This window comes from Lactuca sativa, chromosome 4 (genome assembly GCF_002870075.4).
Source record: "Lactuca sativa cultivar Salinas chromosome 4, Lsat_Salinas_v11, whole genome shotgun sequence".
Classification (NCBI taxonomy): domain Eukaryota; kingdom Viridiplantae; phylum Streptophyta; class Magnoliopsida; order Asterales; family Asteraceae; genus Lactuca; species Lactuca sativa.
Window position 1 is genome coordinate 202,775,713 of NC_056626.2, and position 26,349 is coordinate 202,802,061.

Sequence of the window (26,349 nt, forward strand, 5' to 3'; positions counted from 1 at the left end):
AACCACTAAATAAATGAGGTTCAAGATCACAATCTTTTCAATAATTCTAAACTTCAAAATATATTTCTTATGTTAAAAACGATTTATTATAAAAGACAACTACGTTCCAATTCAATTAAAGGAGTATAGTGGAGTAAGTAATGATAAAGTGGAATAACGAATTTTGTTATATGCGTTCGGTTTAATTGCTTATGTAGTAATTAATACAAACTAATTTAAAAAAAATGAAACGCTAAAACTTAGAAGTAAACCAAAGAAGCCAATATAGAGTATTAATAAGACTATTTACATAGTTCAAAGAAACGTAACTTGTGAAAGTATTTATTTATTGAGGTAAACAGGTATTGCACATATAATGATTTCAGGCATTTAAAATTAGGAGCATCGCCAATGTAATAATGTAATCAATTAAGATTTCTTTGTGAATTTGGCTATTAAATACCTTTAATAGCAAAAGGGCCAATTAAAAGTGATAAGTATGGGGAGGGCCATGGGTTTTAAATACAATAAGTATGAGCATATGGCCTATTGGGCTTTACCATTTATGTGAACTAAAAATCTAAAATACATGAGGATTAGGTGAATATTGGAACATGGTTTCTGCATGAAATTTTGAATATTGGAACGTATTTTTACATAGTATTCATAGTTTAATATATGAACTGTGTTACAGTATTCACCCTTTAATACTTATACTGTAAATAATCGGTTCTTATAGCTCCTAACTATTTTGTGGTTGTCATAGTTCCTAACTTTTAATATCTGTGCATATTGCATTTTTTTTACAACACCAATAGTGCACAAATTTACCCTTTGGAAAATTTGCATTACAAATATGAGAAACATATGTTTTTTTTATCGTGTACATATGACCGATTCTTTTTTCTACAGAATCATCAAAACGGGGCACATGTGTGTGCAACTTTGGTGGTGTTTTCATAGAAAAAATATATCAGGAAAAAAAAATCTTATGCACTCCGGATTATTTTAGTACTTATATGGGTAGTGAAACTGTTCAACTGAGACGAGTCACTCTTTTTAGACACGGACAAACGTTGCTAACCCAACCATTTTGGCAGTCAAAAATCTAATAAACAATTTAAAAAGTTGTACATGTTAATGAATTTTCTCCTTTTTTAACATCAAATAATAATAATAATAATAATAATAATAATAATAATAGATATTTCTGGTTCTAATATAATACTGTTCATAAGACCGATGGTTGCACACTGCGGTATGTGATGTGATATCATAGTGTGCGGTAAACACCTTATCGATCCTCGTTGCTTTGATGCGGTAAAGCTTGACGCATGCTAGGGTTTCACTGCACCTTTTTTTCTTTTCTTTTTTCTTTTCTTTTTCTTTATTTTTAATTATTATTAAATCATATGTACTAAAAATTTATAAAAAAGTATATCAAAATTTATGGTTTTTAATTCCTTACAACTAAAATAATATATATATATATATATATATATATATATATATATATATATATATATATATATATATATATATATATATATATATATATATATATATATAGTATTCTAACTAGAAGTTCAAGCATAATATAAAAGTTTAATTATAAATTGTAATATAAAAAATTACCAAATATTCTAGACAAAATTGTAAGAATGGTCCCTGTGGTATGTCTAAAATTGCTACTTTGGGCCAAACAGATTTGGACTAGCAGCAATAGTCCAAAAGTTTTCATTTTGCTGCGGTTTTGATCCAAAACAATCTAAAAAATTTAAAAATGATGGATTTGCCATTTTCCATTTGTTTTCTGCTTTTCTTTTTGTTATTTAATTATTCGATAAATAAAAAAAATAAAAAATAAATCAAATAAAATAAAATCTCTCCCTCCCCCCTCTCTCTCTCTCTCTCTCTCTCATCACCATCTTCGATCAGTGGCACCGTTCCACATCCATTAAACACAAATGTTGGTGACTTTTGCACCACCTCGCTCCTTCTCCAATACGTCGACCACCACCGGTGGTAATCAACACAACATCGCCGGAAAAATCGAGCATTGAGAATGGAGATGAAGCTCAAAGAAGAAGGAAACAGAGGGTATCAACAGATCGAGGAAGGGCAAAAAAAGAAGCGGTGACAAAGATTGACTTCCAGCATCGATGTAAGGTGTTACCCAGATCTGTTCGTCGTGAGATTTTCTTTTGAAACCCTAAACGACGTCTAAAACCCTAGAAACTAGAAGGGTGGCGGTTGAAACCCTAATTTGTGAAGATCCTCGAATCACCTCTCTGTAACAGCAACTTATGAAGAATCAAAATAGATCAGGTAGCAGAGGAATAATGTTTGGAGGAGGCGCTTACGAACGATGTGATGGTAGGTGAAGGGATAAGTGTTTGCTGGTGCTATACGACCGAAAGGGAGGCAGCGAGAGGCTGCATAGGTGGTGGTCGACAGCTTTCTTTCTTTGCCAATGAACTGAATGGTAGTATCAAATTAGAAATCAGACCCCTCCCCCTTCGATTCTCAGAATCCATTTGACAAACACAGTCACCCAAAGTGGTACCCTCTTTCTCCTTCTTCTATACTCGATGATAGCTCTCATTTTTCTACTTTCTGAATTGATGGCAACCCTTATTTTATCTCTTTTTTTTTTTTTACATTTCTAGTTGTTAGGGATGGTGGTAATGGAGGGATAAGGGAGGCCTTGGCTGATTGAAGGTGACATTGGGTGGTGTAAGGTTATGAGTGTGTTTGTGTATGGTTTTATGAGTGTATTTCTTTTGTTTTTGTGTATGGTTTTTGTTTTTAGGATGTTTTTTAGATGAATAAGAAGTGGTAGAAATAATTTAGGTGGAGATGGAGCTGACATACAGCGGTGGTGGCCGGCTGTTGTGGTGGCAAACGGTGGTCGATCGGTGGCAATGTTAGAAGATGTTCTTGAGTTCATTAAGATGTTCTTGAGTATTCTTAACATTATGAAGATGTTCTTGATAGATAAACCTAAATGGAGAGAGAGAGAGAGAGAGAGAGAGAGAGATTTTATTTTATTTATTTTTTATTTTTTTAGTTATCAAATAATTAAATAACAAAAAGAAAAGCAAAAAACAAATAAAAAAGGGCAAATCCGTCATTTTTAGAACTTTTAGACTGTTTTGGACCAAAACCGCAGCAAAATGAAAACTTCTGGACTATTGCTGCTAGTCCAAACATGTTTGGCCTAAGGTTGCAATTTTAGACATACCACAGGGACCATTTTTGCAATTTTGTCAATATTCTAACTAGAATATTATCATTTATATAGAAGTTTAAATAATAGAGTAAATTACAGAATGGTCCCTATGGTTTGGGGTAATTTGCATGTTTGGTCCCTAACTTATTTTTTTAACTCAGAAGATCTATATTGTTCGTTTTTGTTACGCACTTGGTCCCTACTACTTGTTTTTGTTACATGTTTGGTCCGTATCTTACTTAAAAAAACTATTATTTAAATAAAAAAAATTATGAGATAGGTAAGATAAGATGATGGGGTAAGATTGGGGATGTTGTTATTTAAATAAATAAAAAAATCAAGGACAAACTAGTCTTTTTAGGTAAGACAGAGACCAAAACGCGTAACAAAAACAAACAGTAGAGACCTTCCAAGTTAAAAAAATAAGTTAGGGTCTTAGGGACCAAACGTACAAATTACCCTAAACCATAAGGACTATTCGTGTAATTTAATGTAAATAATTCTATGTTATTCTTATGAGACACGGTCGTTTTTTACTATATATTTTTGGGTTAAAAATTAAAATATATTATTTGGTATTAAAATCTAAGTTTAAAAAAATCATTCTACTATATATTTGGACTACAACATTATACATAATAGTAGAAGGGTTAACACAAAAAAAACACAATATTTTTTTAAAACAAAATTCGATTTAACCATCTATTTTTAATAATTCATGAAAAAACCATCATTTTCTAGTAAAATGTTGCAGCGAGGTCACTATTACCTATTAGAGCCCATTTTCTTTATGAGAAAAGCACTATATTTTCCTAAAAATCTGGTTCAACCACCAACTTTTAGGTGAGTTTTAGCACAAAATGAAAATTAATGGTGTTTTTAGCACAAATGCAGGCCATAGTGGCCGCAATAAAACTTTTATCTAAAAATAAGTGGTTTTTTAATACAAATGAAAATTGGATGGTTAAACCAGAAAAAATGATAAAACAGTGAGTTTTTCGTTATTAATACTAATATTCTTATGGGAATATTTCTGTAGGATGGATGAAGAATGGAAAGGTTCAAAGCTTTAATCATCAACAACAAGGGATGTTTCCCCCACCCTATCAAACAATGACTTAAAGAAGATATACATTCTAGCACATAAATGGCAAATCGTTCTTTGTTCTTAGGTTTGCCTTGAGATGTCGACATTACTTATTAGATTCTCTTGTTCCAAAAGTAAAAAATGCAACTGATATTTGAAGTAAAATGGATTTAGTAAAAGGATTGTTCTAGTTTGATGAATAGATGGTATATAATATTTATCGGCATAATCACAAAATAACCAAAATAGACGGTGGCATTTACAAGATGACCACTCCTTTAGACTAATAACATTAAATCACCCCTCTACGCATAGCTAACCAATATGTAAGAACTTGAGGATTGTAGAGTGGTTCTTGATGCTACCACTGTCCCAATCACCTATAAATAGAATGGCTCTTTGGAATTGGTACCTCAGATTAGGAAATAAATAAAATGAGTCGTGTCCTGTGATGTCTTGAAGGCTTATTCACGTTTACTTACATGGGTCCCGGTGGGTGCAAATATGGTCCTAGAAAGAATTGGAAACCTATTCTGGATAAATATTATGACAAATTATCGATCTGGAAATCTAAATCATTGTCATTTGTTAGCCATCTCACACTAATCAAATCCGTCCTCGGTAGCCTTCCTACTTACTACATGTCCATTTTCAAAGCCCCACAATGTATCATTGACTCTCTCAAGAAGATCAGTTGCAAGTTTCTAGGGGAGGAGTGCTAAATAAACCCAAAATCGATTTGATAGATTGTGTAAAGGTACTAGCTCCAAAAACAGATGGAGGTGTTGGTATTCTAAAAGCCCAAAATCTAGCTCTCTTAATCAAGTGGTGGTGGCAACTGATGAATGAAGAAAGCAGTCTCTGGAAAGATGTTATAACTAACATCCATAACCTGCATAGGAAACAAGCCTCATACATTGCAAGGAAAGCCTGAACAGGAGTTTGGTGTAACATCTGTAAGGCTGTTAATTGCTTTGCATATTACAGTATCAATTGCAACAACTTTTTTTACTCTTATTCCAGGCTCTGGTGTGAAAATTCTCTTCTCGAAGGATAATTGGTGTGGAAACATCCCGATTCAACCAAAAATTTCCTAATTATATCGGATAAAATTAGTTAAATACTGCTTGCTTGAAGATTGGGTTTCACATTCTGGCTTCTGCTAGAAGTGGAAACATGAGCCGGCTAACGAAGCTGAGTTTAAAGATCTATGGCAACTATACTCGAATATTGGAGATTTGGGTGATGTACTACCATCTCCTTATGGTTTTTTATTTTTCATTGTCCTCTAGTGGAGAATACATGGTTAATTCCATGAGATGGCTAATCGAGTCAAAGTTGATTCTTTATAATGGTCATCCGATTTGTTGGTCAAAACTAATACCTTTAAAGGTACGTGTGTAACGTTCCATTTTTACAACAAAAATTTTCATTTTATTTAAGTAAATTCTTTCAATTATAAAACCAATATTAAGAAAACGTTTATTTCAAATACATTTATAATAATTTTAGAAAAATATTTAAAACATGGAGTCTTCATTGCTGTTGATGAATGTGTACAGTCATGTCTTTGCCTTCCTGAGATAACCAATGATACCTAAAACAATAAAAAACTGGGTAAGCATGGAGCATAGTGAGTTTCCCCCAAAATACTCCCATACGATAAACATACAAGAATGCATCGGATCTACTCAACCATCGGGTTGGAATACCCTAGGCCCAATCAAACTTTTGGTCCAGTCAACCTAGGGATGGAATACCCCAGGTTGGAATGTCAAAATACAACGGGTCCAGAATACCCTAGGGTTTGTTGGCTTACCGCCTCAACCCAACCGCTCTACCAGAGCCTCCATGCCTTCAACTTACAGTCGGCCCGCACCGAGTATCTTGGCCTACAGCACAAAGCAGGACTGCCTTAACCCATCACTACCATATGTCGACATATAAACGATCAAGGATCAATTGGGCATATAATACAGACAAGAACAATCACACAGCTCACTCCCGCCTACTAGTCTCACAATACACAGTCCCACTACTAGCTAACCTCAATGAAATGAGTAACCATAAGTAACCAGATGCGAGATAGCCACCCAAAAAGATGATCCTACTCTAGGGCTACAACCAAAAAAGGAAAAGGCAAGAAAGCCTAGATCAAGAGTTCCCAGGCTATCCTACATGACCACTCTCTCTCTCATTGGAGTTTCCATTATGTTTGAATTCAACTCGGAAATGTTGACAGCATTGAATTAGAGAGACGGTCCATTTACTGCCATTAAATCATCATCTTGGATTCCAAAATCTTCCCCGACGATGATGTCGGTGGCTAAAGTTTCATCATGTTCACAGTTGATTCTTCAACAATTTAACATTCCTCCAGAACTTCCTGAGTCTTTTGTGGAACTTCCCAAGTCGCCGATATACCGATATCCTTAGGGTTAGACTCCTCATCATCCAAGAAACATGTTGAGTCATCTTCATATTTATCGATATCTTTCTCGATCGGAAGGTGTCTTTATTGTGCAGACCCCCAGAACACTATCAAATGAAGTCCACTCTTTGTTGAATTCCACCACACCAAATTGGAACGACTTATTCCCATGTGTAATTTCTATTTTATCATTGATGGTCATCATCGAGGCAGTGATGATACAAACCTGACCAGTGGAAATATCAAAAACATTCCAATCACCGCCGAACGTTTCTAGAGGTTTTCCAAATGCATTGGCGATGCGAGCATAATTTGATTCTGAGCGGAATTTGACGAGAACACCAAAGATTCTGACCCATGTAATCCTTTCTACTGATGATTCATCATTAAAACCACGCTTCAACCAATTGAGCCATTTTTTCCAATTAGAATCATTTGCATAGAAAGTCTCTGCGTCTTTCGACGTGATGAATTTTATCAAGATGTTCAAATCCCTTGTGTAATAGACCATCCCACATTGATTACCTTCGAGTTCAAAAATACCGATTAAATCTTTAATGTGTTGCACACTGATACATTCACTGACTAGATCACATTCCTCCCAGATTGAAGTCTTTACAATAGGATTTAAGGCGATGAATAAAGGAGGGGTTGAGGGTTTTTGTGTGCTTGCTCGCCCCATAACTACATCAACAAATGACCTGCCATCTCTTTTTCCCCATACAGATGGATGCATACTTGTAGAGGGTGGGGCTTGCTTTTTCAATTGGAAATTGGAACTTACTATGTGAGATCATTTTTGGTACCTGGCAATGTTGACTTTGAGGATAGAGTGGTCACATCTGACTCTACTCATGTCTTGCTCCAGAGATTTCGCATCCTGGACCCCATCGAATCTAACAAAAGCGAATAACGATCCTGACATGTCTATCTTTCCTCCGATCTAAATATCTACTACGTTTATAAACACCTTGAAAATCTCCCTTATCTTAATCCTGTTGATGCCATCTGGTAAGTTGGATACGTAATAGGATATTATGGTTGAGTTCATCCCCTTCGAGTGATCAGTGATGCCCCAGTTCCGACAAATTTCCGTACATTGTTGGTGGCGACCATCCAACTTCCTGGGGAACAATTTTTTTCTTCATGACTATTAACCATAACCATTAACCGATAAAAACCGTTAACTAAAACCAATATTAACCAATACCCAATGGCTACAAAAATGCATTAACCACTTATAATGGTTATGGTTCGGTTTTAGCTAAAAACTGAATCAAATCGCCCCATACACACCCCTATCGACTGGGTCGGGTGTCTTCAAACATGTAGGTCCACTTCTGGTTTATGTGTCTATCTTGATGATAATCTCGTGTCATGATCCTCTGAACGTGAGCATGTTGTCTCTTAATCGTCATCACAAGCTGAGTACCTAGGGGTCGCATAATGTTGTTGGTGAAGCTACTTAGCTTCACAATCTTCTACTCAAGTTATCTTGTTCATTGTCTAAAGCAACAATTAATATTTAGATAATGTGAGCGTTATGTATTTAGCCTTGAACATAGTATAGGATCAACGAACCAAATATGTGGAAATTGATTTACATTTTATTAGGGAATGCATTGTCATTGGTCATATGCATGTCTTGAATTTTCTATCGGCTCACCAGTTTGCAAATATATTTATAACGAGACTCTTCACTCAGTTATTTTTAGATTTTTGGTACTGTTTAAACATTTGTAAACCTCATACACAAATTGACGATGTGTGTTAAGGTATATGTTATTTTATTCTTTAATATATAGTTTAGTAGTCTCATCACTCATGCACAAACGCATTCCCTACGGGTTTTCAATATCAAGCAAATTGAACTAAAATCGAATTCTTGTATCTAATAAAACGCATAAAAAGAAAATGTTTGTAGTTATGGGACGGTGGGTATAGCTTTTCCGAATGTTGAAAGAATCAAATGTAGTATAATTAATATATATATTTTAATGACAAAAGTTACAAGTAATTAAGAAAATGAGGCTTTGATTAAGCAAATTTTAGATAAGTCAACTTTCAGAAAATATAGATTATCCTCTGAAATTATTAGATGATTAAACAATTCCCAGTATCCTTTCACAAGAAATAGGCGAAAGAATTGTGATACCAAGCTGTAGACGCGTTTTGGACTTTATTGCAATGATTTGGTAGTTAGTTATTACATTAGATTTATAGTAATTTACAATTTTTGTCCATCTGGTTGTTACTTTTTGTAGGTTTAGTCCAAGTTTTAAAACATTGATATGAATGGTCCTTTTTTTTTTTTCTTTTTCTTTTTTTAATACCCATGGACCTTTAGTCTAACTCATTAGAGAATCTCCCTTGAGTCCTTATGAAATGTATACATCTCTTTCTTTTTGTTATAAAGGGTCCACCACCACCCTCACTACCATCCCAACCATCCTCTTTTCTCCGGCACCAAATCATGAAAAATATGAAACAAAATCAGTTAACAATAATGGATGAACCGAAGCAAAAATTACTGATAGACACCTTGAAAGTTGGAAATATATAATTAAAATGGACTTTGGGAATACAAAACATAAATGGACCATAGAAATATGAAACATAAGTTTACCAATAAAGAACTTAACCTTGTGATTGAAACAATTATTTAATTTGTTAGTTTATATTGTTTCTTTTTTTTTTTTTTTTTTTTTTTTTTTTTTTTTTTTTTTTGAGAGAGAGAGAGAGAGAGAGAGAGAAAGAGAGAGAGAATAACTTCCATATAACAAAAAAGTAGGCCAAACTTCCAAAAACCTCTTTCATAGAAAAATATCATGGTAACCTAGACCTAAGTGAAGTCTCTAAAGTTCATAAAATGGCAAAATAACAAAAATGAAAAAAATAAAGGTAGTGGTCATTTTACAGGAATTTAACAGAGGGGTTTCACATTAACTGCCAAAGACCAGCCGTGATAATTTTCCAAAACTTGGACCAAAACTGTAAACCAATTCAATCACAAGGACCAAAATTGTAATTTATTATGTTAAAACATAACTTCCTTCAAATAAGCCAGCTTCTATGCAACATTTCAAAACACCGACACCCCTATGTACTACTATCAATGTGTTAATTAAAGCCACGCCGATAATACTAGATCCTTGTGTATGATAAAGGGATTAAGATACTACGGTTATATAAGAATAAATAAAGGTGGTTGAAAATTCCGGTTTTATTTATAAATGAAACCTTGAAATAATATAATTGTAAATTAATTGTCACCCAGACAAAAGTCTTGTGATGACAGAACGACAAACACACTACAAGAGAGCACGTCTTAACCCTACTCCTCAACATGCTCTCCAACACTTTTGTTTCTTTAACCCTTTTCGTATAGACCCTACTCCTCCTCTCTAATCCACCACCGTCGCTGCCATGGGAGGAGGACGCAAGTTATCAGCATCCTTTCTCTCCTCATTATTCATCATCTTTTACTTTCTTTCTACCAATGCCCGATTCACTCCTTCGGACAACTACCTCATCGACTGTGGATCACCTCACAACACCATCCTTGACGACGGCCGGACGTTTAAATCAGACCCTCAATCGGTTTCCTACCTATCCACCGACGAAAACATATTCGCCACCTCAAATTCCACCCCGGAAAACGAAACTCTCCCTTTATATCGGACTGCAAGAATCTTCGACAGCGAATCAGTTTATAAGTTTCTCGTCTTTCAACCTGGCCGTCATTTCCTCCGACTCTACTTCTACCCTCTCCACCACCCGTCATATAATCTCACCACGGCGGTTTTCACCGTGAAAACTGATCAAGGTCTAGTTCTTCTGCATGATTTTTCAGCCACAAAGAATTCGGATTCTCATTTCAAAGAATACCTCATTAACGTCCCTTCTGATGATTTCTCACTCGTTTTCTCCCCATTAAAGAAATCTTTTGCTTTCGTGAATGCAATCGAGTTTGTTTCAGCGCCCGATGAGCTCGTTCCTGATTCCGCAACCATTATCTCTCCTCCTGGAGTTTTTAATGGTATGTCGGATTATGACCTTCAGATTGTGCATAGAGTTAATGTCGGAGGGCCAATGGTTAGTCCAAAAAACGACACATTGTCAAGGACATGGAAGAGTGATAGTCATGGATACATGATGTTTCCCAAGGGTGACAAACTTGTTTCCGTTGATCCGAGCACAATAACTTATCCGGTTGGAGGAGCCACTTCTTTGATTGCACCAAACCAAGTTTACTCCTCGGCGGCTTCAATGGAAGAGTCTGGTGTTTCCAATGCAAATTTCAACCTGACTTGGGAGATGAAAGTAGATTCGGGGTTCAATTACTTTATCAGGCTGCACTTTTGTGATATAGTGAGCACCGGTATGAACACCCTCTATTTCAATGTGTATGTAAATAACATGATGGGGATCTCAGGGCTGGACTTGTCATCACTCACTTCAAACCTAGCTGTTCCCTACTACAAAGATTTTGTGGTCAATGCGTCCGCTGTTTCCAACGGTTTGATACGTGTCCAGGTTGGACCATCTGATCTTGAATCCGCCATTCCCAACGCCATACTAAACGGCTTGGAGATCATGAAGATGAGAAACGCCGCAGGCACCTTAGATGGGTTATTCTCATCTGGCAGCAATAGTCGTGGCGTGTCACACACCACGACTATTGCCGAGGTAGTTGGTGTTGGAGCAGCAGCAATTGCACTGTTGCTCCTCATCTTTACCTTCATTAGGAACAAAAACAAGGCCAAGGGTTGGGACCAGGGTGGAACTAGTTCCAAGTCATGGTTTCTTCCCCTCAATGCGAGTTATTGCAGTACTTTGCTTTCTAGCAAGAGCAAGAGTAAGAACGGGTACTCGAGTGTTTTCTCTTCTAATATTGGCTTCGGCCGATCTTTCACGTTTAACGAGCTACGAGACGCAACAAAGAATTTCGATGAAAGTGTGGTAATCGGCGTTGGAGGGTTCGGGAAAGTTTATATAGGGGAGATAGAAGCAGGAACAAAGCTTGCAATAAAGAGAGGAAACCCTAGATCTTCACAAGGCATTAACGAATTTCAAACCGAAATTCAACTGCTATCCAAGCTTAGACACAGACATCTCGTTTCATTGATTGGCTACTGCGACGAAAATAGTGAAATGATTTTAGTGTATGAGTACATGGCTAATGGACCACTTCGCGATCACATCTATGGATCAACCCTACCATCTTTGACATGGAGGCAACGCCTTGAGATCAGTATTGGTGCAGCTCGAGGGTTGCACTACCTACATACCGGTGGATCATCACATGGTATAATCCATCGGGATGTAAAAACCACCAACATTCTTCTGGATGAGAATCTAGTGGCAAAAGTCTCCGATTTTGGGTTATCAAAAACCGGACCAGCTTTGGACCAAACTCATGTTAGCACGGCAGTAAAGGGTAGTTTCGGGTATCTTGATCCAGAATACTTCCGGAGGCAACAACTTACTGAGAAATCTGATGTTTACTCATTCGGTGTTGTCCTTTTTGAGATCTTATGCGCTAGACCCGCTCTTGATCCTGCATTGCCAAGAGAACAAGTGAATTTAGCCGAATGGGCAATGGCAAAACAAAGGAAGGGTGTGATTGAGATGATTGTTGATCCTAGAATTGTGAAAACGATATGCTCTGAATCATTAATAAAATATGTGGAAGCAGCAGAAAAGTGTCTAGCAGAGTATGGTGTTGATAGACCTTCGATGGGAGACGTTCTCTGGAACTTGGAGTTTGCTTTGCAACTTCAAGATGCATCTTTGCAGCTCGATCCTCCTGAAGAAGATGATACCTGCGACGCAAAGACAAATAAGATCATGGCTTCTGAAAAATCCAAGAAAGGCGATGAAACAAATAACGACAGTGATGTTAGTATCCTTATAAATGATGACTCGGGCATCGTGATTGGTTCTCCTTTATTCTCCAAGATCGAAGATTTTGAAGGAAGATGAATATAGATCTCATTATTTTGTTGTTTGAAGTTGATTGTAGATTTTAATTGTTTGATTAATTGGGGTTTCTTGTTCTTCTATATATGTTACGTTAATGCATTTTAATGTCATAAAAGATTTGTGTACGGTCAACAATGTTCTGAATATTAAGCATTTATCAAACCGTTTGATAAATTGACAAATACCAAGGATGCGACTGATGTTAAAGATGAAAATGTTCTGAAACTCTTTTCTTACATAGGTCAGTGCAACCTTCTTTTGAAGTGTTGTATTTGACTTGGGCATTACTTGCTTTTATGCACTCTCTTTTCTATTGTTGTTACTTTCTTTTATGCAATATCTTTTCTACTTTTGTTGCATGTCATTACAAGAATAACGACCTTTACTGGCGATCGGCATCACCGCTAAAGGCCCAAGATGTCACTGCTAAAAGAATTAGCAACGACCCATTACTGTTGGCTCATCGCTAATACTCATACTGTCACCGCTAATTTTATGCGTCGCCACTAATACTATGCATCGCCACTAATGCTATCCGTCGCCAATAAAAATATTGCCACTAATTGTAGTTTTCTCTTTCTTTCGGTTTTTATAAAATCGTTCATTCCAAATACAAAACAAGCGTTACAAAAATATAAAAAAACTGCTATAAAGTATTAATTGTAGATAAATAAATCGAAACATTAAAATTTAAAAATACGACATCAATCCCAAAATATTAATCAAACATTCAAGTGCAAAATATGTTATAATTTTACAAAACATCATAAATCTTAAAACTAGCTACATGTCATCATCGCTCCCCTCGTTCCCTCCGATATCATTTCTTCGTGCTAGCAAGGTTCAAAACCATTCTTAATATGCTGCACTACATGTCGGGTCTCTTAGTATTGTTTGGAACATATCTAACTACAAAAAAGCAACATTATACCAAACTACAAATTAATAACATATAACTAAACTTACAATTAACAAACTATAAAATACCAACATATAAAACTATGACCACATTAACAATTCCCAACATATAAACTATTACCTAACTAACAATTGCCAACATATCAAACTATTACAAAACTAAAAATTATCAAAACATAACCAAACTAACAATTATCAAACTACAAAATACCAACATATCAATGTATAACCAAACTAACAATTACCAGCATAGGAACTATTATCAAACTAACAATTACCAATATATCAAACTATTACCAAACTAACAATTACTAAAACATAACCAAACTACGAAATATCAACATATCAAACTATAACAAACTAACAATTACCAACATATAATCTATTATCAAACTAACAATTACTAACATATCAAATTATTACCAAACTAACAATTACCAAATTAAAAATACCAACATATCAAACAATAACTATATATATATATATATATATATATATATATATATATATATATATATATATATATATATATAAAATAGATTTTAAAATTAAATAGTCTTGTTACATGTGATTGTGGCTGTGAGGATTGTTCACGATCAGACGTTGACACAACAGTATAAGGTTTTACGCCCGATGCCTCTAATATATCCGCGTCGAACACCAAATTTTTTTCAAAAGCATTTCTTACTTCCTATGATGTTAGACCTCTTTCTTCAGTTAAAGCTTGATTTTGTTGATTTAACTCTTGGACTATAGCATTCTGTATTTTCAAAAAATGATTAACATCATAATATAAATACACTTATATGAACATATTATATTTAACCATTGACATATATTTGTTCGGCTATAGTACTAATGAATACCCCTTGGTGATCGATACGAGTCTTATAAAAGACCTCGAGTCTACTTAGTTCATATTTAACATTAAAATTGGATTAATTATACTTTAAATAAACAATTTGATATATATATATATATATATATATATATATATATATATATATATATATATATATATATATATCTCATAACTTACTTCTTTGAAACAAGTACTACTATACGAGCATGACCTCCCTTTATGTGTGTATTGTTGTAATGCACCAACTGCTTTTTTTTTTGCCATCGAATGCTTTATTAATTAGGGCGTTCAAAATTTTGAGCTATTTGCGCCCAATTTTCACTTAGCATACCGGGGGGGGGGGGGGGGGGGATGGGTAATTCTCTTGGGATAATCATCTTGTTCTTTTTGGTGGTTTAGCTAAAAAATATAATTAAAAATATTAGTCATAATAGTTTATAACAAATGAATAAAAATAGCACTTAAATAAATCATAATAAGACTTACCATGCTCTTCGAGTTGTCCATAACCAATGCTTACTAGATGTAACACCCCTTTTCTAGGATGGATTTTGTGGACATGCATGCATCAAAGGGATGATTTTTGGGAAAAATATAGTACCACGACCTAGTGAATGGAGCACCATTGTGTGGCATACCAAATGCATGAAACACGTATTTGATGACCACCACAATCTGGCAAAAGGAATATCACGACGTGGTAGCATCTGTAGCCCAAGCCCATGATTTTTAGGGTTTCTTCCATATTTAATCACCTAATCTCAAAGATTAGGGCGTCCCCTTCATCATCTAACCATTCAACAACAAAAACGTAGCCTACAAGGATGTTTAGGATCTTTTTTGCTTGATTGAAGACCTTGTTCTTGGACTTTGGTAAAGATCATTTTGGTGCAAGGGAGCAAGTGACCAGCTTAAAATCATAATATCCTTCAGATTTTTGAGTTGTTGGAGTCGGTTCACTGGTACAGACAGTGCAGGGAGTGATTGTGTTGCTCTGTTCCTTGGGTCTTTGATTCAAGTGAGTTTCCTCATTGTTACATGTATCATATGTTGTATGTGAGTTGATGATAGCTTGGGGTTACTGATAACCCAATTTGTCGTATGTGATCTGCTGATAGCTCAGGGTTGCTGATAAATCCTTATATGTTATGATATATGAGTAGTGGCATGCTGGTTAGAGTACCAGGAGGTCGATAATCTTCTAGTTAAGTGCCTTAGGGGTTGTATAAGTCATGTAGGATAGCGTGAGAACTCTTGATCTAGGCTTTCTTTCTTATTCCTTGTTTGGTTCTAGAGTAAGATCACCTGTTCAAATGTCTATCTCACCTCTGATTATAATTTACATATAGTTATGCATTCATTAATGATCTGCTCGTAGTGGCATAGAGTATTGTATGAGGCCTGGTATGTGGTAGTGAGTTTGCTCATTATATTACATATGCCATAGTGGTGTGCTTGTTAGACTATCTGAGTTTTATTTGTTAATTGTTGTTATTTGTACTTATCGAGATGCTAATAACTCCAGGACTGCTAATAATCTGCAAGGTTGCTGATAAACCATGGGGCTACTGTGAGCCAATTGGAGTTCTAACAGTCCGAGGGTTGCTATTTACATTGTTGTGATGTATGTGACATTCAGGACTACCAATAGTCATCAAGATTGCTGATAGTCTCAGGGTTGTTAATAACCTATAATTGATTATTATGTTGTGTTGTATGTGATATTTTGAGGGAACTCACTTAGCTTCGACATACAGTTGTGGATTAAATGGCTTTTAGGTACTATTGGTAATCGTGGTAATGCGAAGGCATGACTGTACACACTTATTAGAAGCATTGGAGATTCCATATGGGATAATGACTTGTAAGGGTAACGAACTTTCGACTTTGTTCACATTTAGTCACTAAACTTTTTTTCGTTATCTATTTGCCACTGAACTATTGAAACTGTTCACATTTTACCCTTATGACCAGTTGTTACCGGTCATAAGGGTAAAATGTGAACAATTTCAATAGTTTAGCGGCAAATATATAATAAAAAAAATTTTAGTGACTAAATATGAACAAAATTGAAAGTTCATTTCCCTTTAAAAAGTTCAATGACTAAATGTGAACAAACTTCCTCTTAATTGTATTATTTTTTAGCAAATTATTTGTTTGTGTTAAATTCTAGCAAAATTTGTTGATGAAGAAATCTACGAAAAACTAAAACCGAAATAAAAAACCAATGGTTTGGTATTTTCCAAAATAAAAAATCAAAATTTCCAATCTGATTTTGGTTTTACAAAAGAATTAATCATTTTCACTTATGTGAATTATGACCATTGGTTTGACAGGTGGAATTAAAGAACACACAAAGAACACGGTGATTTGGGTGTTTAAGAGATGCATTCGATTATGAAAGGTGTTTACAAAAAAGGATCTAGATCTAAATGTACATAATTAACACACACTAACACTCTCAATGTTACATCTCTCTCTCTCTCTCTCTCTCTCTCTCTATATATATATATATATATATATATATATATATATATACACACACACACACACACTAGCCGTTACCCGCGCAATGCGGCGGGTGGCGAATACTTTGTTTCGGCAATAAGTGTTTTTCGGGATGAAAGCCTTATGGACTATATGTGTGTGTCTGTCAAAGCGGAGGACGACAAATGCTTTGTTTTGGTAATTAGTTTCTTTTTAGGATGAAAACCATTTGGACCATATACGTAACGAAAAAAATGTCATGATGAAACCCATTTCTGACAATTAGTTTTTCTAAAAAAACATGGCATAAAGCCTAGTGCAGAAATCAATTACAATGTCACAAATTGACTAAATTTAGCACTAATCGCCAAAGCATGATCAGAGCGTGAAGGTTCATTTAAACAATATGGTTGTTAGTTGGATTTTTAATTTGTCTCATCCATAAACATAATATTCTAAAATGTTCAATAAATAACTAATAATATAATCTTTATATGCATATTTTCGTAGATGAAAGTTCTAAAAAACCAAGAAATATATCATCTTCCATCTTTATCATTTTCAAATTCTAACATTACATCAAGTCCCTACAGACACACAAACATTAAACTATATATCACAATAATAATAATAATAATAATAATAATAATAATAATAATAATAATAATAATAATACCCGCCCTCACACCGTCATACCTATTTTTAGCACCATAATATCTTCTTTCTTATATTACTCGATATGAACAGCCATTACGAGGTTTAGGACTTAGGAGATAAACCATATGATCATCTCTTTTCTCCCCCCTCCTCAAAAGATTTCAAAAAAGTAAAGATATTAACCTTAGGTTAAAAATTAAATTCAAAATCAATGCATCTTATACTAATAAATAAAACCCATTTTCTGCCACATGTCATGTCCTCATTGATTTGGACACATGGCATTTTAATAGATTTTTAGAATTTATTTATTTCCACATGTAATTTTCTGATTTGTTCACGTATCATAACTTATTTCGGTTATAATATTGAGAGAAATAAATGTTTCCTTGAAAAAGAATTGATATATTTATAATGTAATAAATGTCATAATTAATGAGAGCTCTAAAATTGATATTGATATTAAATTTAATGTTTAAATATTGATATTAAATTTTTATTTTTAATAAACCCGTGTATTACACGGTCTTACACCTAGTATATAAATATACACAGAAGGAAAAAAAGATTACCCTTTATAAATGAAGTTAAATGATGGTAAAACCATTGACCAATGTCGAAATATGTTGCCTTTTATAAATTAACTTCACATGTGGATGCTTCTTGTCCCCTTTCTGGCAGACATTTACTAATCTGCAATGGATATAATATTTATTGTTAATAACAGTAAATTAACTTAAATAGAAGTAAACCAACAATAAATTTCTATAAAGTGACGTTATTGTACCTTGACTTGAATTTATCAACAAAGCAACAAAGCTAAATTCCTACAATTTGGATTATACCAGCCTACGAGTAATAGTAAAAAAAAACAATTGTTTAGTCTATATTGTGCAGTGCAATTAGCTTATACGTACCGGTACTTTGAAGACCATTTATAAAATGTTCACCAAGAGGGGTTATATATTTGGATCCTCGCAAACAACAGAGAAGATTTTCAATGTTACACAATAGACATATGTAATAAATATATACATATTTCTTGAGAGGTAAAGAGAGAGAAATGTGCATACATTTCTTTAAGTGGGGCTGTAAAAACAGAAAGTTGAAGCAACCTTATAACCCATGTGCGACCTCCCGCTCAATTGCTTCAGTCTTGGTATATCTACCCTAACATAAAACATTACTATTTTATCCCATTGGCACGAGTCTCGGTCAAAAGATATAAATTTTGGGACAAAAGATTATGGATAACAAGGGCATTTACGTCTATTGTTCCGTTTTTTATAGTTGGACAATATTAATCAAGCAACAACACCCGTGAAAATGATCATTATTCATTCGGTCATTTTACCAATACAATATAACTTTTGTCCATGACTTTTAGAGAATTTACAGAAATGACCCATGTGCTTATAAAAGTTACATAAATGGTGAAATAAAGTTAAGAAATAAAGTTATAACAGTAAATTTAAAAAAAAATTATGTAGAAATTGATAAAAGAATAAATTCAAAGGGGTAAATGAGTAATTACCTTAAGATGCTAATCACAATCAAAAAGATTATCTTCTTCGTCGTTGTCTTCTTCTTCATTGGTTGATGTACTATACTCAAACTCACCCTCACTTTCATCATCATACTCACCCTCACTTTCATCATCAAACTCACCCTCAGTTTCATCATCAAACTCACCCTCATCATTATTTTCATTATCTAACTCGTTGCTTAAGATGTCATACTCGATTGTTTCTGGTATAGTGCTAATGATTTCATTTGCTTCAATTTCATCTTCTTGAAAAGCAACGTCTTTTTTTCGTATCTCACTCCATCCACGAGGTTTAACTTTACATACGGCCACCCAATCAGAATTGTTTTGTTTCAAGCTCGGGTAAGGAATGAAACAGACTTGAGTAGCTTGCATGGCTAAAACAAATGGCTCAAACTTGTTGAACTTTCTTCGTTGGTTTATATCAACCAAGTTATATTGGTTGTGAACCTTGACTCCTACATTAGGTGTTGGATCATACCAATGACATTTAAACAATGTTGTTGTTTTAATTGGAAAACCGGGGTATTCAACTTCTAATATTTCCAACAACTTTCCATAGTAATCACCAAATGGGCTACTTATACACACTCCGCTATTCATTGTTGATTTGTTTGCACCGTGTGATTCCGTGTGAAACTTGTACCCATTTACAAAGTATACATTATATAATTTCACAGTCCTCAATGGTCTTCTAGAAAGATCATGTATGTACTTGTTCTTTATTTCATTTTGGCGTGCCTATATGACAAAGAATGAAATACATTAGAAGTTTCTCAAAAGAAAAGAAAACAACTTAAAAACTCACATAGTTTTGAAACCATGTAGCAAAGTTTTCATCCACTTCAGCAGCAAGATCATCTTCACTTATATCCGGATTTAGGTCTTTCAATGACTCTTCATACTTCCTGTACATTACCATTTAAATTGTTTAAACTTATGAGATTAAATAAAAACCGACTTAAATGTTGTTCATAATACTACCTAAGGTAAGGTTGCATCTTCTCTTCATTAACCAATATGTAAGAATGTGCTGCATTGAATTCCTCATCAGTCAGACTTCTACTTTTGAGTTTCCCATATGGGCGGCCAGGATATGAAAATATAGTTAATTTTTCGTTGTCATCATCATCTTCAAATCCCCCATCATCATTTCGAGGCACCTTTCTGTTACGTGTATGAACGCTAGGCTCAAAATAGTGAGAACAAAAGTTTGATGCTTCACGAACTAAGTATGCATTGCAAATCGACCCTTCCACTCTAGCTTTATTTTTCACATCTTTTTTCAATTGGTGAAGAAATCTGAAGTATAACATTTGATACGTTAGCCAAGAGTGACAACTTTTAATTTTGAAATACAATGTGATCTACAAAACAAACCTCTCAAATGGATACATCCAGCGATATTGCACGGGACCGGCTATCATTGCTTCGTATGGCAAATGTATTGGCAAATGCTCCATCGAGTCAAAGAAACCAGGGACAAAGATGGTCTCTAATTTACAAAGAATTATCGGGATCTCAGCTTCAATCCTTTTCATGTCTTCTGTTGTAATTACTGTTGAAGTTAAGCTTTTGAAGAAAAGACTTATCTCGGTAACTGCTTCCCACACATTTTTTGGCAACATCTCGCGGAATGCAATCGGCAACAATCTTTGCATAAAAACATGACAATCATGACTTTTCATTCCAAACAGTCTACATGCACTCAAATCTACACACCTCCCCAAATTTGAAACGTAACCATCGGGGAAACTCAAACTCTCTACCCATTCACATACGACTTTCTTTTGCCTCTTCTCTAATGCATAATATGCTCTTTGATTTTGATCTACTCCTTTTCTCTTCTTACAATAGAGTTTCAGATCATCTCTCGCATTTGCATTATCCTTTGTCTTCTTCTTAACATCCATTATAGTGTAAAACATATTCTCAAAAAAATTCTTCTCAATATGCATAACATCAAAATTATGTCTAATGAGGTTTGTTTTCCAGTATGGTAAATCCCAGAATATGCTTCTCTTTTTCCAACCACATTTGCCACGTGATTTATTTACTACGTCAGCATTAAGTTCAGTAACTTTTAACAAACCAAGTTCTTCAATTTGCCTTATGGTTTCTTCACCATTCATACTTGGAGGAGGACCTTTTGTCTCTACACGATTCTTTTTGAACTTATTTTTATCTTTTCTATATGGATGATCAGTGGTGAGGAATCTTCTATGACAATCAAACCATGATATCTTCTTACCATTTTCAAGCCTAAAAGCTTGTGTATGTTTTCCACAATATGGACATGCTAGCTTCCCTGCGGTTGCCCATCCTGATAACATTCCATACGCCGGAAAATCGCTAATTGTCCACATCAATGCCGCTCTTAATTGAAAATTTTGTTTCAAAGAAACATCATAAGTTAAAACACCTTCTTCCCATAACTGTTTGAGTTCTGCAATAACTGGTTGAAGGAAGACATCTAGTTTTTGCTTAGGGTTTGTAGGTCCGGGCACAATTGCAGTCAAAAACATGTAAGGCTCTTTCATACACATAAACGGTGGCAAATTATAAGGTGTTATAATGACAGGCCAAGATGAATATTGTTTTCCTGAAGCACCATGGGGTTGAAACCCATCTGTACATAGGCCTAATCTAACATTACGTCTTTCGGCTGCAAATGAAGGATGGTTAATATCAAACTGCTTCCATGCTTCAGAATCAGATGGATGACACATTACACCGACATGGTGGCCATGATTATCAGCGTGCCATCGCATGGAAGCGGCTGTTGTTTGTGAAGCGTATAGTCTCTTCAACCTTGGAGTCAAGGGAAAATAATGCATCCTCTTGAAAGGTATACGCGAACGTGTGGACGAATTTCTTGACTTTTTGTACCTCTGTGCGTTGCAAAATTTGCACCGATCAAGATCTTTGTCGCCCCTCCAATATATCATACATCCAGACCTGCAACAGTCAATCAATTCCACAGGTAAACCCAATGCTTGTATTAACTTTTTGCTCTCGTATAAACTATCAACCATGTTATTCTCCTCCGGTAACCCATCCTTTATCAATTGACAAATGGCATCAAAACATAACTCAGGGATGCGATATTCTGATTTGATATTCAATAGTCGAGCTACAACAGATAGTTGTGTCACCTTTTTACAACCAGGCCACAACTCTCTATCAGCTGCCTCTAGCATATCAAAAAACTTCTTATCTTCTGAATTTGGCTCGTCATCAAGAGTTCTAGTCATGAAATCAGGACCCGCTGCATCCATCACCAATTCTCTATAAGTAGGATCATGGTGTTCATTTAAACTCGTGTATGTATCATCCATCCCTAATGAAGTACTATCCAATGATGTTTCTCCATGTTTATCCCAAAACTCATAATTTGGAACAAAACCAAACTTGTATAAGTGATATTTTGCCTCATCAACTGCTTTATATGCTTTGTTATTGCATTTTATGCATGGGCATTTAATTTTATCTCCATCCATATAACTTTGCTTAGTAGAAGCAAACTCGATGAATGTTTTCACACCATTAATGAAAAGATGAGAGACATGACCGCGATCATCAAGTCGTTCATACATCCAATTTCTATTGCTCATTCTTATTATATCTGCACACAAATATCAAAAACTAGTCATAATCAGGGAGTAATAAAAGATTAGGAAACAAACTTACTAACCTTATTTCTTGAAATGAAAATATTAAGCTAGGAAAATAACATAGTAGATCTCAATTAAACAAGTATTTAACTCCATTTCCTTGTCAAGATAGAACAACCTACTCTAAAAAAAGTGTGTAATATAGCACCCTACTTTCAAAAAATGTCGGTTATGTCCTTTGCTCTAAATATAGAACATCCATACAAGTCACTTGTTGCTGCCTTTAAGAGATTAGCTATTACAAACAAAGAGCTTGTAAAAGTAGCATACAGGTCTAGAGTGGTGCAGATGGTTAAGTTAGCTGATAAAGAAAGAGAAACTTTCATTACTAATAATTACTATTAATCATATTAACATGATTTATACTTTTAGAGTGTGAAACTGAGAAATCCGTATATTGTATTCTACTTTAAGTTGTCTAAAATTAGTATCTGCACACTAATCTTGCATACGAAACTTGATGAAATTGCAGAAGGGAGATTAATCTTTTTAGTTTTCAATACTGATTGGTGTTTGTTGCTACTGAAAGGATGGTCAGGACACCCAGGATGAACTAGAAAGGAGAGACCTGAAAGAGGAGTTGGTGGAGCGTGAGCGGAGACACTTCTCATCTAAATACAAGGGTTATGGTGGTAAAATCACATCTAAAGACTCTTTATCTTTCATCGGTAATGTAATATTAGTTAGTGTTGACTTGTGTATGTGATTGATTGTATCAATTTGGTTGCATCTAATAACTTGATGTTTGGACTGTTCCATGCACTGCAGATGCTGATGATGCTGATTTAGACATCAAAAGTGATGATGAAGGTATTTAATCTTTAAAAAATAAAAACATATAAAGTCAAAGATTTTCTATTTAAATTTATCATAAGGTTTTCATATGCCTGGATAGTATTATTCTCCATGTTAATGCACAATTTCACTTCTGTAACATGTAATAAAACTATTTCATGAGAAATTTAAACAAACAGATGTTACAATTTTATGCAGTAAATGGCTGTGATCAAAGCAACAAAAAACAAAACAACTCTCTTCTGCATTCAACCAGATATGCTCAATAACCCCTGCATGTCAAAAACAAAACCAAAACATAACCTCAAGGCCTTTAAAGTTGCCAAAAAAGTAATATATTTGACAAAATCAAAATCTGGAAATTATCACAGGTGAAACCTGACGTAACATGTCAAAATAGTTGGTTGATTTGGAATAATATCTGAAACTTTTATAGTTTGATTGGAAAAGGTAAACATCATGGTGTTTTTGTAATTTGCCCATAATAGAACTATATTTGCATAAAGATTGAATAAAATACAACAAAAATGAAATGAAACGAAAAGGGTATTCACAATATATGTAATCAATATCAGGGAAACGAAAAGGTTAGAAACTTTATACCATCAGTGGGCTCCGTTAATAACAGGTTTGCTATGTGTGATACTGAAGCATCTCCGTTGATAATAGGTTTGTTATGGAACAAAAATTATCATTAAAATAATATTTTTAAATTAGATTATTTATGGTTTAAATTAGATATCTTACATGTAGTGCAAGGAAATCCACCGAGAATAGTCACATGGCGAGTAGGAGCTGTTGGGCATATCCACTTAATCTGCAAATATTAATATTTTAAGTGATATTTATAAGTTTTTAAAGGAAAATGTAAATTGAACAAATCAAGAGATGTAAACATGTAAATTAACAATCTTGCGGCAATATATATGACAAAATCAAAATCTCCAGGACCATCTATGTTCACAAGCAACATATATTTGACGAAAGTGCAATCAGCTAAATACCTAAAACGTATCCTGTTCCAGTCTTTATACATTTTGTACAAAACTTTATAATCATTATTAAAAGAATATAAATATCAAAGGGTACCTTGATTGATTGATCTTAACAATTGCAGGGTGGGTTTGATTTTTGTTATTAGCTGATTGGTTCACCTGATGATTCAAGTCTTGGGTTTCTAAGAAGCGAGGGAGAGATGCGATCCACAGGAGCTTTCGATTTGCTTGAAAAGATGCTTGTATTTGACCCAAATAGCTTCCTCTGGTATTTTAATGACCGGCGTGATGGGTGGCTGAGCAACAGCGGGGGCAAGTTGAGAGAGGGAGAGATGCGATCGGCGTCCGACGATGGGTTTGAACGGGATATTTTTGAACGTGATACCTCTGATTTGGGGTTGCAAGGAAGTAGGTTTGTATGAATTTACTAGTTTACCCTTAATAAAACATTGAACCAAACGTCATGGTTCAAGTTCATCGAATGATTCTCTCTCTTTTCTTTTTTTACTAAAAAACCAAAATAAAACAAATAATTTTTTTTTAGAAAAAGCTGGTACAAACTGCGTAAATAAATTTTGATTTAGGGGTAATTATTTTCAAAGCCTAAAAAATATGGGGATAATATTATTTTACGAAAATTAGCAAATGTATGTCATCAAAATCTAAAAATTAAAGAATATTTATAATGTAGAAATTATATTATAATTACATTTCCAAAACAATTAAAAATGATATTTTATTTTTGTTGTTGAGTTTTCAAAGATAATTGTGAATTTTTAATATATATTTTAAAATAATCTTCTATATTTTGCTACGGAAACATGTTTTGTAACTATTTGACTACGGAATTTTCCGTAGCCAAATACCTATGGATTTTGATTTTGTAACTATTTTGTAAATTCATCTTTTTGTAACAAATTCCATAATAGATTAGCTACAAAATTTTATTTTGTAGCAAATTTTCCTAGCAAAATAGCTATGGATCCTAATTCCATAGCTAACTAGCTACGGAGTTTGATTTTGTAGCCAATTATGTAGCCAACTAGCTACATACATGGATTTTGTAACAGGTTTCATAGAGAACTAGCTACAACAAAAAAAACTTGTAGCGTTATTTGTAGTAAACTAGCTACGGATTTTAATTCCGTGGCAACTATTCAAGATTTAGCTACGGAATGCAATTCCGTAGCCATTTTCGTAGCAAATTAGTTACAACAAACCATTTTGTAACATATTCCGTAGTAAAACAACTATGAATTTAGATTCCGTAACAACTTTACGTAGCTATTTAAGATTTAGCTACACAATGCAATTTCGTAACCATTTCTGTAGCAAAATAGCTACGACAAGTCGTTCCGTAGTATATTCCGTAGTAAAATAGCAACGGATTTTGATTGCGTAGTAATTTTCCATAGCTATTTAGGAATTTTCTTGTAGTGAACTAACACTGAAAAACGTAACCATCAATATTAATCGCTTCTGGAGAGGTACTAAATAGTACTTAAGCAAGAGTATAATATCAGCACAAAATATTAATCGTAATAAAATTATGATTTGTTCTAAAAATTTATAAAAAGATGAGGTAGGCATGGATTGATACCTTAAAGGCTTAATTAAATTGATCATCCCAAAAGTTTTGATATAAATGTACTGAACAACCAAGAAAGTTACTATGGCTTTGGCTTATCGAACTTAATGACA

General features: G+C 34.3%; 2 protein-coding genes across 21 annotated transcripts; one reads left to right on the forward strand and one right to left on the reverse strand.

Annotated features, from left to right (window-relative positions):
* The first annotated feature begins 9,879 nt into the window (after positions 1–9,879).
* On the forward strand, positions 9,880–12,865 carry LOC111894884 (probable receptor-like protein kinase At5g61350). The gene has a single exon (XM_023890972.2). It carries the CDS (start codon positions 10,156–10,158, stop codon positions 12,712–12,714), a length of 2,559 nt encoding a protein of 852 aa, XP_023746740.1. The 5' UTR covers positions 9,880–10,155; the 3' UTR covers positions 12,715–12,865.
* Positions 12,866–17,356: 4,491 nt separating this feature from the next.
* LOC111894883 (uncharacterized) lies at positions 17,357–25,113 on the reverse strand. Of its 20 annotated transcripts, none has more exons than XM_042901261.1 (11): positions 24,743–25,113; positions 23,840–24,470; positions 20,565–22,809; positions 20,169–20,486; positions 19,993–20,092; positions 19,173–19,925; positions 18,556–18,803; positions 18,426–18,487; positions 18,211–18,331; positions 17,678–17,785; positions 17,357–17,568 (listed from the first exon to the last, which is right to left on the reverse strand). In XM_042901261.1, exons 3-6 carry the CDS (start codon positions 22,796–22,798, stop codon positions 19,182–19,184), a joined length of 3,396 nt encoding a protein of 1,131 aa, XP_042757195.1. In that variant the 5' UTR covers positions 22,799–22,809; positions 23,840–24,470; positions 24,743–25,113; the 3' UTR covers positions 17,357–17,568; positions 17,678–17,785; positions 18,211–18,331; positions 18,426–18,487; positions 18,556–18,803; positions 19,173–19,181. The 20 variants fall into 20 exon arrangements, with proteins under 20 accessions (XP_042757195.1, XP_042757194.1, XP_042757196.1 ...); XM_042901260.1 differs by having other exon boundaries at positions 17,678–17,788; XM_042901262.1 differs by having other exon boundaries at positions 17,357–17,590; positions 17,678–17,788.
* Between the last annotated feature and the right edge of the window lie 1,236 nt (positions 25,114–26,349).